This window comes from Argiope bruennichi, chromosome 7 (assembly GCF_947563725.1).
Source record: "Argiope bruennichi chromosome 7, qqArgBrue1.1, whole genome shotgun sequence".
Lineage (NCBI taxonomy): Eukaryota > Metazoa > Arthropoda > Arachnida > Araneae > Araneidae > Argiope > Argiope bruennichi.
In genome coordinates this window covers 81,018,923-81,034,678 of record NC_079157.1, presented here as the reverse complement: position 1 = coordinate 81,034,678, position 15,756 = coordinate 81,018,923, and the positions used below count along the sequence as shown (strand labels likewise).

The 15,756-nt window shown below is 32.1% G+C and overlaps 1 protein-coding gene across 1 annotated transcript in view; it reads right to left on the bottom strand.

The window, feature by feature from the left end:
* LOC129975612 (fibrillin-1-like) overlaps positions 1-15,756 on the bottom strand; it is a 62,990-nt gene that overhangs the window by 19,862 nt on the left and 27,372 nt on the right. Inside the window, exons 12-14 of the mRNA XM_056088686.1 lie at positions 12,245-12,402; positions 11,981-12,154; positions 91-228 (exon numbers count right to left, since the gene is read on the bottom strand). Coding sequence (XP_055944661.1) covers positions 91-228; positions 11,981-12,154; positions 12,245-12,402 — 470 coding nt within the window. The remainder of the gene's footprint in view (positions 1-90; positions 229-11,980; positions 12,155-12,244; positions 12,403-15,756) is intronic.

Below are 15,756 nucleotides of genomic sequence, written 5' to 3'. Positions count from 1 at the left end.
TGCAATGAAAAATATAAAGATCTATTTAGTTCAAATAGTAAGTTAAAGTATATTCAAAATCTTTCACGGTTTGAGAAGCAAGTTTCTTACCTTTGCAACCATCAACTTTCACGGATTTTCCTTTCTCCAAATGATATCCGTCTATGCACTTGCAAGTATAATCTCCTGGGAAATTCGAGCATGTCGTGGTATTGGGACAAATGTTAGGCTTGAGGCATTCATTCACATCTGGATTCGAAAACGTAACATTAGTTAGCATAACCAAACCAACAGGAGAGGCCTCCACAAAAATTTCTTGCTTAATTTCATATAAAGATGTCATCCCTAAGAACACCTTGTGTGGGTTTTTTTTTGGTTTTGGTTTTATTAACGTCCAGTTTGAAGCAACACTCGGGGTATTTTGGGACGGACCTCGTCATTTTGAACCGCGGTCAGATGACGAGGACGACACCTGAGCTGGTATCCCCCCTCTCCCACCTTGTGTGGCATTGGCGTGCTATCGTTAAGAAATATTAATGTTTGTCTTGAATTTAGTATTTTTACTGTATCTATCATGTGACCCCTGGTCAGTTTTTTGTGATACTAATTAATCCCTGCATGCGGTTAATAATACCCGAAAATGGAATTTGGGTTTTAGAAATGTTTTTCCCAACCTATTTGAAAAAAAAAATTGACACAAAACTACACTTGTAGCCGTAATAAAATCTCATACCAAAATTCAGATATTAAAATCTTTGCGCCTTTAAAAATTTCTCGAAATTCACGAAATAATGTCAAAAATACAAAAGAAATTTCTCTTGTTGTTGTTGTTTGTTTTTTCTTTGAAAACTGTTTCTTTCAACCGAGCTGTTATTCTCTTCCATTATGAACACGTTTTCTACGATCATTAGAAATTATATTATGTGCAGAACATATAAAAAATGATATAAAGGGCAAAAATGTATACAAAATAACACCCACAATAATAATGCTTCAACATTAAATTCTAAAATAGAATAGCCATGGCAACTACTTGATGCCAAAATTCGTATCTATAAGTCGATAGATTTATTTGTACATCGCAAGCACACGCAAATATACATATTTTTCATTTTTTTTACGTTAGGAAGTCTTAAAAGATTTAAAAAATTATTTCTTGTTTAAACATTTTTTGGAGATTAGCGAAACCATGGAATTGTTGTTTTCCTACCAGATAATTTCGTATTTGTAATTAATTCAGGTAACTCAATTCCATTATTGACATAATTGTAGTTAAAGCATTTCTGATTTATCACTTTATATTTCTCTGCTTGCTTGGAGTTTACTTTAAAATTTTTTACAAAATTCGTAAAAAAGAAAAAATTAATTTTGTTGAAATTGAAACTTGCCTATTTATAATAAGTTCGTTTCAGGCTGAATTATTTTACATAACCCAAAATGTCACTTGGATTTGTAATAACGATAACCTTTCGTTGAATTTTTTAGTTTGTAGTCAGCCCCTCTCCTCTTTAAATGCCTTAAATAACATTAATTTCAGAAATCGAATAATTTTTTGAATACAATTGAACTGGAATTTTCTTCGACGAGAGTTGTACAAATCTTCTTACAATCGTGTCCATACATAAAATTAGAGCAATAAACGAGATGACTAATTTTTGAAGAAATAAAAATAATGATTTGATTCCTGTAAGCATCCCAAAATAATATTATAGGAATATATTTAAAAAGAAAGTTTATCTAGTTAGAGCATTTCATATAAAATATTAGAATATTATGCTCAGTTTACCAAGGAATTTATCTCTTCTATTCGAACACATTATAAGGATACCTTTTCAGGACTTAATTTTACACTTTCACAGATTCTGACTGAACATGGAAACTTTAAAGAATATTTTAAATGCTTCATTTAATAAGAACTTGATACTTGTACGTATTAAATTCGCATAGACGAACTCTCCTTAATTGTCTACAAACAGTAAAGCATGACCTTCTACTTTCTCTGATTTCATTCAGAGCATCACTGATTTCATTCAGAGCAAATAATCTTTTATATCGTTTTATACATATAAAGAGTGTCACAAAATTAACACGAAGTTTGAATTCGACACCATTCGTGCAGTAAAGTGTTGGCAACACTATTAAAGAAGTATTTCACAGCTGTTAGGGTTAGCGAAAAGGAAACGTTAAGCAATACAACAAAGTATTTTCGTTGTGAACAATTATGGAAATCTAATGAAAGTTTTGTGGTCACAATTCGAAAATTTGAGAATTGGTTCCCTAGATCGTGTGATTTAACACCATTGGATATCTTTTTATGGGGTTATTTGAAATCAAAGGTCTATGCCAACAAACCCACAAGTACACGCGAATTGAAGGTGAAAATTCAACGCTGCATCAACGAAATGCAGCCAAATTTATGCAAAATGGTCATGGAAAATTTCGACTAAAGAGTGCGTATTGCGCCAGCAAAGCCGTGGAGGCCATTTTTTCCTATGTACTATTCCCTACATAACCCTATCCTGTGTACTTTAACGATTCAATAATATAACAATTTAAAGAAAAAACTGTGCTTCATTATTTAATTCAAATCTTGCGTTAACACGTTCTGTCCTGTAATGCTCCATTTTTACTCACCCTAAATTATCAACTGTCAAATTGTTTTCTTAATAGGGTTGCCAACATTTTATTTCACGAATGGTGGCAAATTCAAATATTGCGTTAACACGTTCTACCGTGTAATGCTCCATTTTTACTCACCCTAAACTATCAACTGTCAAATTGTTTTCTTAATAGGGTTGCCAACATTTTATTTCACGAATGGTGGCAAATTCAAATCTTGCGTTAACACGTTCTACCGTGTAATGCTCCATTTTTACTCACCCTAAACTATCAACTGTCAAATTGTTTTCTTAATAGGGTTGCCAACATTTTATTTCACGAATGGTGGCAAATTCAAATCTTGCGTTAACACGTTCTACCGTGTAATGCTCCATTTTTACTCACCCTAAACTATCAACTGTCAAATTGTTTTCTTAATAGGGTTGCCAACATTTTATTTCACGAATGGTGGCAAATTCAAATATTGCGTTAACACGTTCTACCGTGTAATGCTCCATTTTTACTCACCCTAAACTATCAACTGTCAAATTGTTTTCTTAATAGGGTTGCCAACATTTTATTTCACGAATGGTGGCAAATTCAAATATTGCGTTAACACGTTCTACCGTGTAATGCTCCATTTTTACTCACCCTAAACTATCAACTGTCAAATTGTTTTCTTAATAGGGTTGCCAACATTTTATTTCACGAATGGTGGCAAATTCAAATATTGCGTTAACACGTTCTACCGTGTAATGCTCCATTTTTACTCACCCTAAACTATCAACTGTCAAATTGTTTTCTTAATAGGGTTGCCAACATTTTATTTCACGAATGGTGGCAAATTCAAATCTTGCGTTAACACGTTCTACCGTGTAATGCTCCATTTTTACTCACCCTAAACTATCAACTGTCAAATTGTTTTCTTAATAGGGTTGCCAACATTTTATTTCACGAATGGTGGCAAATTCAAATCTTGCGTTAACACGTTCTACCGTGTAATGCTCCATTTTTACTCACCCTAAACTATCAACTGTCAAATTGTTTTCTTAATAGGGTTGCCAACATTTTATTTCACGAATGGTGGCAAATTCAAATATTGCGTTAACACGTTCTACCGTGTAATGCTCCATTTTTACTCACCCTAAACTATCAACTGTCAAATTGTTTTCTTAATAGGGTTGCCAACATTTTATTTCACGAATGGTGGCAAATTCAAATATTGCGTTAACACGTTCTACCGTGTAATGCTCCATTTTTACTCACCCTAAACTATCAACTGTCAAATTGTTTTCTTAATAGGGTTGCCAACATTTTATTTCACGAATGGTGGCAAATTCAAATCTTGCGTTAACACGTTCTACCGTGTAATGCTCCATTTTTACTCACCCTAAACTATCAACTGTCAAATTGTTTTCTTAATAGGGTTGCCAACATTTTATTTCACGAATGGTGGCAAATTCAAATATTGCGTTAACACGTTCTACCGTGTAATGCTCCATTTTTACTCACCCTAAACTATCAACTGTCAAATTGTTTTCTTAATAGGGTTGCCAACATTTTATTTCACGAATGGTGGCAAATTCAAATCTTGCGTTAATACGTTCTACCGTGTAATGCTCAATTTTTATTCACCCTAAATTATCAACTGTCAAATTGTTTTCTTAATAGGGTTGCCAACATTTTATTTCACGAATGGTGGCAAATTCAAATCTTGCGTTAACACGTTCTACCGTGTAATGCTCCATTTTTACTCACCCTAAACTATCAACTGTCAAATTGTTTTCTTAATAGGGTTGCCAACATTTTATTTCACGAATGGTGGCAAATTCAAATCTTGCGTTAACACGTTCTACCGTGTAATGCTCCATTTTTACTCACCCTAAACTATCAACTGTCAAATTGTTTTCTTAATAGGGTTGCCAACATTTTATTTCACGAATGGTGGCAAATTCAAATCTTGCGTTAACACGTTCTACCGTGTAATGCTCAATTTTTATTCACCCTAAATTATCAACTGTCAAATTGTTTTCTTAATAGGGTTGCCAACATTTTATTTCACGAATGGTGGCAAATTCAAATCTTGCGTTAATACGTTCTACCGTGTAATGCTCAATTTTTATTCACCCTAAATTATCAACTGTCAAATTGTTTTCTTAATAGGGTTGCCAACATTTTATTTCACGAATGGTGGCAAATTCAAATCTTGCGTTAACACGTTCTACCGTGTAATGCTCCATTTTTACTCACCCTAAACTATCAACTGTCAAATTGTTTTCTTAATAGGGTTGCCAACATTTTATTTCACGAATGGTGGCAAATTCAAATCTTGCGTTAACACGTTCTACCGTGTAATGCTCCATTTTTACTCACCCTAAACTATCAACTGTCAAATTGTTTTCTTAATAGGGTTGCCAACATTTTATTTCACGAATGGTGGCAAATTCAAATCTTGCGTTAATACGTTCTACCGTGTAATGCTCAATTTTTATTCACCCTAAATTATCAACTGTCAAATTGTTTTCTTAATAGGGTTGCCAACATTTTATTTCACGAATGGTGGCAAATTCAAATCTTGCGTTAATACGTTCTACCGTGTAATGCTCAATTTTTATTCACCCTAAATTATCAACTGTCAAATTGTTTTCTTAATAGGGTTGCCAACATTTTATTTCACGAATGGTGGCAAATTCAAATCTTGCGTTAATACGTTCTACCGTGTAATGCTCAATTTTTATTCACCCTAAATTATCAACTGTCAAATTGTTTTCTTAATAGGGTTGCCAACATTTTATTTCACGAATGGTGGCAAATTCAAATCTTGCGTTAATACGTTCTACCGTGTAATGCTCAATTTTTATTCACCCTAAATTATCAACTGTCAAATTGTTTTCTTAATAGGGTTGCCAACATTTTATTTCACGAATGGTGGCAAATTCAAATCTTGCGTTAACACGTTCTACCGTGTAATGCTCAATTTTTATTCACCCTAAATTATCAACTGTCAAATTGTTTTCTTAATAGGGTTGCCAACATTTTATTTCACGAATGGTGGCAAATTCAAATCTTGCGTTAACACGTTCTATCGTGTAATGCTCCATTTTTACTCACCCTAAATTATCAACTGTCAAATTGTTTTCTTAATAGGGTTGCCAACATTTTATTTCACGAATGGTGGCAAATTCAAATCTTGCGTTAATACGTTCTACCGTGTAATGCTCAATTTTTATTCACCCTAAATTATCAACTGTCAAATTGTTTTCTTAATAGGGTTGCCAACATTTTATTTCACGAATGGTGGCAAATTCAAATCTTGCGTTAATACGTTCTACCGTGTAATGCTCAATTTTTATTCACCCTAAATTATCAACTGTCAAATTCTTTTCTTAATAGGGTTGCCAACATTTTATTTCACGAATGGTGGCAAATTCAAATCTTGCGTTAATACGTTCTACCGTGTAATGCTCAATTTTTATTCACCCTAAATTATCAACTGTCAAATTGTTTTCTTAATAGGGTTGCCAACATTTTATTTCACGAATGGTGGCAAATTCAAATCTTGCGTTAACACGTTCTATCGTGTAATGCTCAATTTTTATTCACCCTAAATTATCAACTGTCAAATTGTTTTCTTAATAGGGTTGCCAACATTTTATTTCACGAATGGTGGCAAATTCAAATCTTGCGTTAATACGTTCTACCGTGTAATGCTCAATTTTTATTCACCCTAAATTATCAACTGTCAAATTGTTTTCTTAATAGGGTTGCCAACATTTTATTTCACGAATGGTGGCAAATTCAAATCTTGCGTTAATACGTTCTACCGTGTAATGCTCAATTTTTATTCACCCTAAATTATCAACTGTCAAATTGTTTTCTTAATAGGGTTGCCAACATTTTATTTCACGAATGGTGGCAAATTCAAATCTTGCGTTAACACGTTCTATCGTGTAATGCTCAATTTTTATTCACCCTAAATTATCAACTGTCAAATTGTTTTCTTAATAGGGTTGCCAACATTTTATTTCACGAATGGTGGCAAATTCAAATCTTGCGTTAACACGTTCTATCGTGTAATGCTCAATTTTTATTCACCCTAAATTATCAACTGTCAAATTGTTTTCTTAATAGGGTTGCCAACATTTTATTTCACGAATGGTGGCAAATTCAAATCTTGCGTTAATACGTTCTACCGTGTAATGCTCAATTTTTATTCACCCTAAATTATCAACTGTCAAATTGTTTTCTTAATAGGGTTGCCAACATTTTATTTCACGAATGGTGGCAAATTCAAATCTTGCGTTAACACGTTCTATCGTGTAATGCTCAATTTTTATTCACCCTAAATTATCAACTGTCAAATTGTTTTCTTAATAGGGTTGCCAACATTTTATTTCACGAATGGTGGCAAATTCAAATCTTGCGTTAACACGTTCTATCGTGTAATGCTCAATTTTTATTCACCCTAAATTATCAACTGTCAAATTGTTTTCTTAATAGGGTTGCCAACATTTTATTTCACGAATGGTGGCAAATTCAAATCTTGCGTTAATACGTTCTACCGTGTAATGCTCAATTTTTATTCACCCTAAATTATCAACTGTCAAATTGTTTTCTTAATAGGGTTGCCAACATTTTATTTCACGAATGGTGGCAAATTCAAATCTTGCGTTAATACGTTCTACCGTGTAATGCTCAATTTTTATTCACCCAAATTATCAACTGTCAAATTGTTTTCTTAATAGGGTTGCCAACATTTTATTTCACGAATGGTGGCAAATTCAAATCTTGCGTTAACACGTTCTATCGTGTAATGCTCAATTTTTATTCACCCTAAATTATCAACTGTCAAATTGTTTTCTTAATAGGGTTGCCAACATTTTATTTCACGAATGGTGGCAAATTCAAATCTTGCGTTAATACGTTCTACCGTGTAATGCTCCATTTTTACTCACCCTAAATTATCAACTGTCAAATTGTTTTCTTAATAGGGTTGCCAACATTTTATTTCACGAATGGTGGCAAATTCAAATCTTGCGTTAATACGTTCTACCGTGTAATGCACCATTTTTACTCACCCTAAATTATCAACTGTCAAATTGTTTTCTTAATAGGGTTGCCAACATTTTATTTCACGAATGGTGGCAAATTCAAATCTTGCGTTAACACGTTCTACCGTGTAATGCTCCATTTTTACTCACCCTAAATTATCAACTGTCAAATTGTTTTCTTAATAGGGTTGCCAACATTTTATTTCACGAATGGTGGCAAATTCAAATCTTGCGTTAACACGTTCTACCGTGTAATGCTCCATTTTTACTCACCCTAAATTATCAACTGTCAAATTGTTTTCTTAATAGGGTTGCCAACATTTTATTTCACGAATGGTGGCAAATTCAAATCTTGCGTTAATACGTTCTACCGTGTAATGCTCCATTTTTACTCACCCTAAATTATCAACTGTCAAATTGTTTTCTTAATAGGGTTGCCAACATTTTATTTCACGAATGGTGGCAAATTCAAATCTTGCGTTAACACGTTCTACCGTGTAATGCACCATTTTTACTCACCCTAAATTATCAACTGTAAAATTGTTTTCTTAATAGGGTTGCCAACATTTTATTTCACGAATGGTGGCAAATTCAAATCTTGCGTTAATACGTTCTACCGTGTAATGCTCCATTTTTACTCACCCTAAATTATCAACTGTCAAATTGTTTTCTTAATAGGGTTGCCAACATTTTATTTCACGAATGGTGGCAAATTCAAATCTTGCGTTAATACGTTCTACCGTGTAATGCTCCATTTTTACTCACCCTAAATTATCAACTGTCAAATTGTTTTCTTAATAGGGTTGCCAACATTTTATTTCACGAATGGTGGCAAATTCAAATCTTGCGTTAATACGTTCTACCGTGTAATGCTCCATTTTTACTCACCCTAAATTATCAACTGTCAAATTGTTTTCTTAATAGGGTTGCCAACATTTTATTTCACGAATGGTGGCAAATTCAAATCTTGCGTTAACACGTTCTACCGTGTAATGCACCATTTTTACTCACCCTAAATTATCAACTGTCAAATTGTTTTCTTAATAGGGTTGCCAACATTTTATTTCACGAATGGTGGCAAATTCAAATCTTGCGTTAATACGTTCTACCGTGTAATGCTCCATTTTTACTCACCCTAAATTATCAACTGTCAAATTGTTTTCTTAATAGGGTTGCCAACATTTTATTTCACGAATGGTGGCAAATTCAAATCTTGCGTTAACACGTTCTACCGTGTAATGCTCCATTTTTACTCACCCTAAATTATCAACTGTCAAATTGTTTTCTTAATAGGGTTGCCAACATTTTATTTCACGAATGGTGGCAAATTCAAATCTTGCGTTAATACGTTCTACCGTGTAATGCTCCATTTTTACTCACCCTAAATTATCAACTGTCAAATTGTTTTCTTAATAGGGTTGCCAACATTTTATTTCACGAATGGTGGCAAATTCAAATCTTGCGTTAATACGTTCTACCGTGTAATGCACCATTTTTACTCACCCTAAATTATCAACTGTCAAATTGTTTTCTTAATAGGGTTGCCAACATTTTATTTCACGAATGGTGGCAAATTCAAATCTTGCGTTAACACGTTCTACCGTGTAATGCTCCATTTTTACTCACCCTAAATTATCAACTGTCAAATTGTTTTCTTAATAGGGTTGCCAACATTTTATTTCACGAATGGTGGCAAATTCAAATCTTGCGTTAATACGTTCTACCGTGTAATGCTCCATTTTTACTCACCCTAAATTATCAACTGTCAAATTGTTTTCTTAATAGGGTTGCCAACATTTTATTTCACGAATGGTGGCAAATTCAAATCTTGCGTTAACACGTTCTACCGTGTAATGCACCATTTTTACTCACCCTAAATTATCAACTGTAAAATTGTTTTCTTAATAGGGTTGCCAACATTTTATTTCACGAATGGTGGCAAATTCAAATCTTGCGTTAATACGTTCTACCGTGTAATGCTCCATTTTTACTCACCCTAAATTATCAACTGTCAAATTGTTTTCTTAATAGGGTTGCCAACATTTTATTTCACGAATGGTGGCAAATTCAAATCTTGCGTTAATACGTTCTACCGTGTAATGCTCCATTTTTACTCACCCTAAATTATCAACTGTCAAATTGTTTTCTTAATAGGGTTGCCAACATTTTATTTCACGAATGGTGGCAAATTCAAATCTTGCGTTAACACGTTCTACCGTGTAATGCTCCATTTTTACTCACCCTAAATTATCAACTGTCAAATTGTTTTCTTAATAGGGTTGCCAACATTTTATTTCACGAATGGTGGCAAATTCAAATCTTGCGTTAATACGTTCTACCGTGTAATGCTCCATTTTTACTCACCCTAAATTATCAACTGTCAAATTGTTTTCTTAATAGGGTTGCCAACATTTTATTTCACGAATGGTGGCAAATTCAAATCTTGCGTTAACACGTTCTACCGTGTAATGCACCATTTTTACTCACCCTAAATTATCAACTGTCAAATTGTTTTCTTAATAGGGTTGCCAACATTTTATTTCACGAATGGTGGCAAATTCAAATCTTGCGTTAATACGTTCTACCGTGTAATGCTCCATTTTTACTCACCCTAAATTATCAACTGTCAAATTGTTTTCTTAATAGGGTTGCCAACATTTTATTTCACGAATGGTGGCAAATTCAAATCTTGCGTTAACACGTTCTACCGTGTAATGCACCATTTTTACTCACCCTAAATTATCAACTGTCAAATTGTTTTCTTAATAGGGTTGCCAACATTTTATTTCACGAATGGTGGCAAATTCAAATCTTGCGTTAATACGTTCTACCGTGTAATGCTCCATTTTTACTCACCCTAAATTATCAACTGTCAAATTGTTTTCTTAATAGGGTTGCCAACATTTTATTTCACGAATGGTGGCAAATTCAAATCTTGCGTTAACACGTTCTACCGTGTAATGCACCATTTTTACTCACCCTAAACTATTAACTGTCAAATTGTTTTCTTAATAGGGTTGCCAACATTTTATTTCACGAATGGTGGCAAATTCAAATCTTACGTTAACACGTTCTACCGTGTAATGCTCCATTTTTACTCACCCTAAACTATCAACTGTCAAATTCTTTTCTTAATAGGGTTGTCAACATTTTATTTCACGAATGGTGGCAAATTCAAATCTTGCGTTAACACGTTCTACCGTGTAATGCTCCATTTTTACTCACCCTAAACTATTAACTGTCAAATTGTTTTCTTAATAGGGTTGCCAACATTTTATTTCACGAAAGGTGGCAAATTCAAATCTTACGTTAACACGTTCTATCGTTTAATGCTCCATTTTTACTCACCCTAAATTATCAACTGTCAAATTGTTTTCTTAATAGGGTTGCCAACATTTTATTTCACGAATGGTGGCAAATTCAAATCTTGCGTTAACACGTTCTACCGTGTAATGCACCATTTTTACTCACCCTAAACTATTAACTGTCAAATTGTTTTCTTAATAGGGTTGCCAACATTTTATTTCACGAATGGTGGCAAATTCAAATCTTACGTTAACACGTTCTATCGTTTAATGCTCCATTTTTACTCACCCTAAACTATCAACTGTCAAATTCTTTTCTTAATAGGGTTGTCAACATTTTATTTCACGAATGGTGGCAAATTCAAATCTTGCGTTAACACGTTCTACCGTGTAATGCTCCATTTTTACTAACCCTAAACTATCAACTGTCAAATTGTTTACTTAATAGTGTTGTCAACATTTTATTTGAAGAAATGATGGTAAATTCAAATAATGCGGTAATTTTGGGACACCCTTTATTAATAACACCCTCTACTGTTTAGAGTGTAAATTTATATTTAACATACATTTATTATACATGTGAATTTATTTTTTGGAAAGTTTACTTTTGCCATGTCTCCTAATCATTCTCATTGCATAATTTTAATTAATTATTATATACATTTACATGTTGAGCAATTTTGTATTTTGTTCTGCATTTATTAATTTTCGCGTATGTGTATGATATGCATGTGTATGTACGTAATATGTATAATAATTTTGGACTAATATGTATAATAGTGTATGGACGTTGACAGCATCGCAACTACCATACACTATTCAATGAGTATGGAATTACATTTGAAAGCCTTGTGTTATACATGTCTGCTCACAGCGAGTCATAAATGTGAGAGTGTCACACAAGAGAAAAATGTCATAAATTCTTCCATAATTTTCTTTACGTTTTTATGCTAGATACAATAACAAATGCAGTGACTTCCTTATATACAAGTTATATTTGAAATAATTATTTTTAAAAATGACAAAATAGCAGTTATATTTATTTACCTTCGCAAACCTCAATCACCACGTCCGGAGCAGGTACATAATAGTTTCTTCGGAAATATCCTTGTCTGCACTCGCATTTGAAACCACGTGGATTTAAAACCTTGCATTGAGTCTCTTTACCGCACATTTTTTCATTCACGATTTCACTACATGGATCTGTCTTGTGAAACACTTCTGCAAAAGGAATAAGAAAAGATTCAGAGACAAAGAAGAAATAGCAATCGAAATAGTCATTTCTCGTAAAATCTGAATTTCGCTAATTACCTTCTGATCTTTTTCTGATGACAAAGTCCGGTTGTATTAAGCAGTGAGATTCGTCCATCGATAGGCAAACTGAAGGTGTTGACACAATATTTATTTTTTCTTTTGGGTCTTCTTTTAATTTGATTTCCAGAGAACAAGACAAATCATCGTCTTTGTCACTATAAATGAAGATATATGGTAATATATATGCTACTGCTAAAGTGCAGAAATCAGTTAATCTCCAAACTAACTAGCTAATCCACATATTAACTGGCACTATCCATTAAAGTGCGGAAAATTGTTTCATTTCCCAATTTACCTAGGTAATTTGCGAATTCTCTAAATAATCTGCACAATACCTACTATGCAATTTTAAAGTGAAAATAAGATCTTTGCTAGAAAACATCAAAATTTTTGTACGCTTAAATTAAATGTTATCTATTTATTTTTGATAGAATGAACACATTAGTTGATAGAATCAATCATTAATCAGGGAAAACACTTCAGTACAAAGAATCGAACAGTTTAAAATATTATTGCTATTAAGGAAAGTGACATAATGTTATTTATTTATTTTCCGATATCTAAAGAATCACGTTAACACAATACAAAAAAAAAATGACTTGATAGAATCAATCATCAATTTTTTTATCAGTATAAGACAAAGAATCTAACGGTTTAACATATTATTGCAATTAAGGAAATGAATTTGCGAAACATTATAAAATTATTAGTGTAATCTGGTGACACTATAAATTGCATAGAACTTTAACAATAGGGAAGCGCTAATATACGTATTTCCTAGTTAAAATGCAGAAAACTCTTGATTCCACACTTTAACAGAGCAAATCAATTAATCTGCATATTAGGTAGACAATCTGCACATTAATGACTTTCGAGCTTTGACGGTAACAGATATTTTAAATTTTATGCTTTCTTTAAATTGTTATAAAAACTAATTTTCTTAGTGTTTTTAGATTTCTATTGAGAGAAATATATAAATCTTTTGTTTAATATATTTTTAATCGAATTTCGATTCCTTTATGGTTTTCAATGTGATTTTTTTTTCTATTAATGTAAACGTAATATGTACGAATTTTGATAACTAAAATTCGAATACTAAAACAGGGGGAGTTTTCTATCCCAAACTTTCTCACACACTTTCCAATAGAGATGCATAATCCACGATTTTTTGAATAACAAATAATATTGCTATTGTTATTTTTAAATATGCATTCCAAATATCTGTTATTTCAATCATATTATTAATTAAAAATTATTACTTAATATTAAATATAAAATATATTAATTGTAATTAATACTTAATTTACTAATTTAAGTAACGTGTGATTGAATTAATTTATCTGTTTCAGCTTACTTCTTAAATTTGATTTTTTTTCTCAAAACTATTTAGTTAATTTATTTATTAGAGTGAACCATTTTCTGGAAAAGATGAGTTAAAAATATATGTCATTTCTTTAAAATTTTTACTTTAGTCCTATATTCTACCAATAGATGGCGCCAGCAGTAAACAGAGTATATGTAATCAAAGTCAATCATGTCACGAGCAATTAAAAATGATCTGTATGGAATAGCGCATCATCAAATACGAATATCGGTCACTCCCGTAAAGTGGAGCGGTGACTTCGCACTTTTCAGTGAAGCCTCGCACTTTCTGGTGAAATCACAGGTTCGATAAATTTCAGTGATATGCAATTCAATGATACGATACGATAATTCCAATAACAGGTCCGTTCACTTTTCAATCCAATCACAGATTTCTTTCGAGAGCTTCCATTGGACAGATCGTATCGATTCTTACTTTCCAGTAAAGTCACCGCTCCGGCAAATTTCAGTGATATCGTATCGATTGTTACTTTCTATCGTGATCCAAAACCTGTAATCGAAATATCATCAGTAAGATCGTATCAAGGATTTGAATCACACCCCTCTTTGAAAAGTATTGATCACATGTATTTGTGACTTTTTGATATTGGTTACGTGATAACCGCTCTGAAAATATTCGTCATCCCTACTTTCCAATAAAGAGTTTATCCCCCTTAACCCTTATAAAATTGAGGATCCTCGGTAAATGCTGCGAATGCCTTACAAGGCATTGCTACAAAAAACAGTAAATCAAGAATAGTAGCTACAAAAAATAGTAAATCAAGAATTTTTACTGAATCTGCTATGCGATTATGCATCTTGAATGCCTTTCTTATAATCGACTGAAACTGAAATTTGACTCCGGCCTGCAATTGTTATCACAAGATTATACATCTAATTTCATTTATTTAAGTCCTTGCATTTTTGAATTTATTGCATTTATATGCCTACAGAAGTACAGATCTATATACATTGGGACATTTTCCCAGATTTGGCTTAATGTTTTATAGAATCTACATTTAAGATGCCGAATCTGTGCACCAAATTTCATCTCCCCAGCTCTTTACGTTTTGTAGTTATCGAGATCATTTGTACTCGTACAGCTAGATAGATAGACTGCCACTGGATGCATTTTGCTGTTTCAAATTCCATATATCAAATTCAATGCTTTTACTTCAAAGCAATTTTTTCTTATCGAGTATAAAAATTAATAAATAAAATACTGAAAATATTTTTTTTCCAACTCTGGGAGATCTGAAACTGGGAGAATCGTCATAATTTGGATTCTTCTTTACAATTAGAGCACTTTATACAAGGAAGTATACCATGCAGTAAAAATAAAGCAAAATAATGATAAATGCTATCCAATCTAATAAAACTTAAAGCATATATATATTTGATGTTTTGTTTATTTTTGTTTTACGGAGCAAATTCTTAGACCAGGAATAATCAAATGCGGTACAGGAATACTTTGAAGGGTGATATTATAAATCTTTTAGACATTTTTTAAAGGTAATTTTGATAAAAATTAAAAGAAATTGCAATATTTATTTCGGCAATTACTTTAGAACAAATTATAGTATAAATTTGCTGAGAGTAATTTGAATATGTTGAAAAGTGATTTTGTAATGATACAAGTTTTTTACAAAGGTATAGAACAGATGCACATAGGTGCGTTTGCGAGTCAATTTCATTGAATTCTACTACTTTGTGACAGTAAATTCTATAAAAAGTGTACTACAATAGTTTTCCTACACTGTAGAAATTTTAAAAAAATTAAAAACCTTTAGAATCTAAATTGAAAATTCATTAACTTAATTTCGAACTATACGAATAAATTTGGAAGCATTTTTTTAAATAAAAGTATTTTAAACAATCTGTTTTGTTTTTGTTTTTGCAAATAAAATTCATATAAAAATTTAATATAACATACAAAAATGTTTACAATTTAATTATTGCTTTTTTTAATATTTGAGAAAGTTTGAATTTTTTAAATTCAAATTTAAACATTTTTCAAATATTTTTGAATATTGATCTTTTTCCAAAAAACTGAAAAAGACATTGATTTTAAATTACCTAAGTAAAAATAATGAAAAATACTTATTTCGTGTGTTATTTGATATTTTATACTTATTGTTTGTTTATAC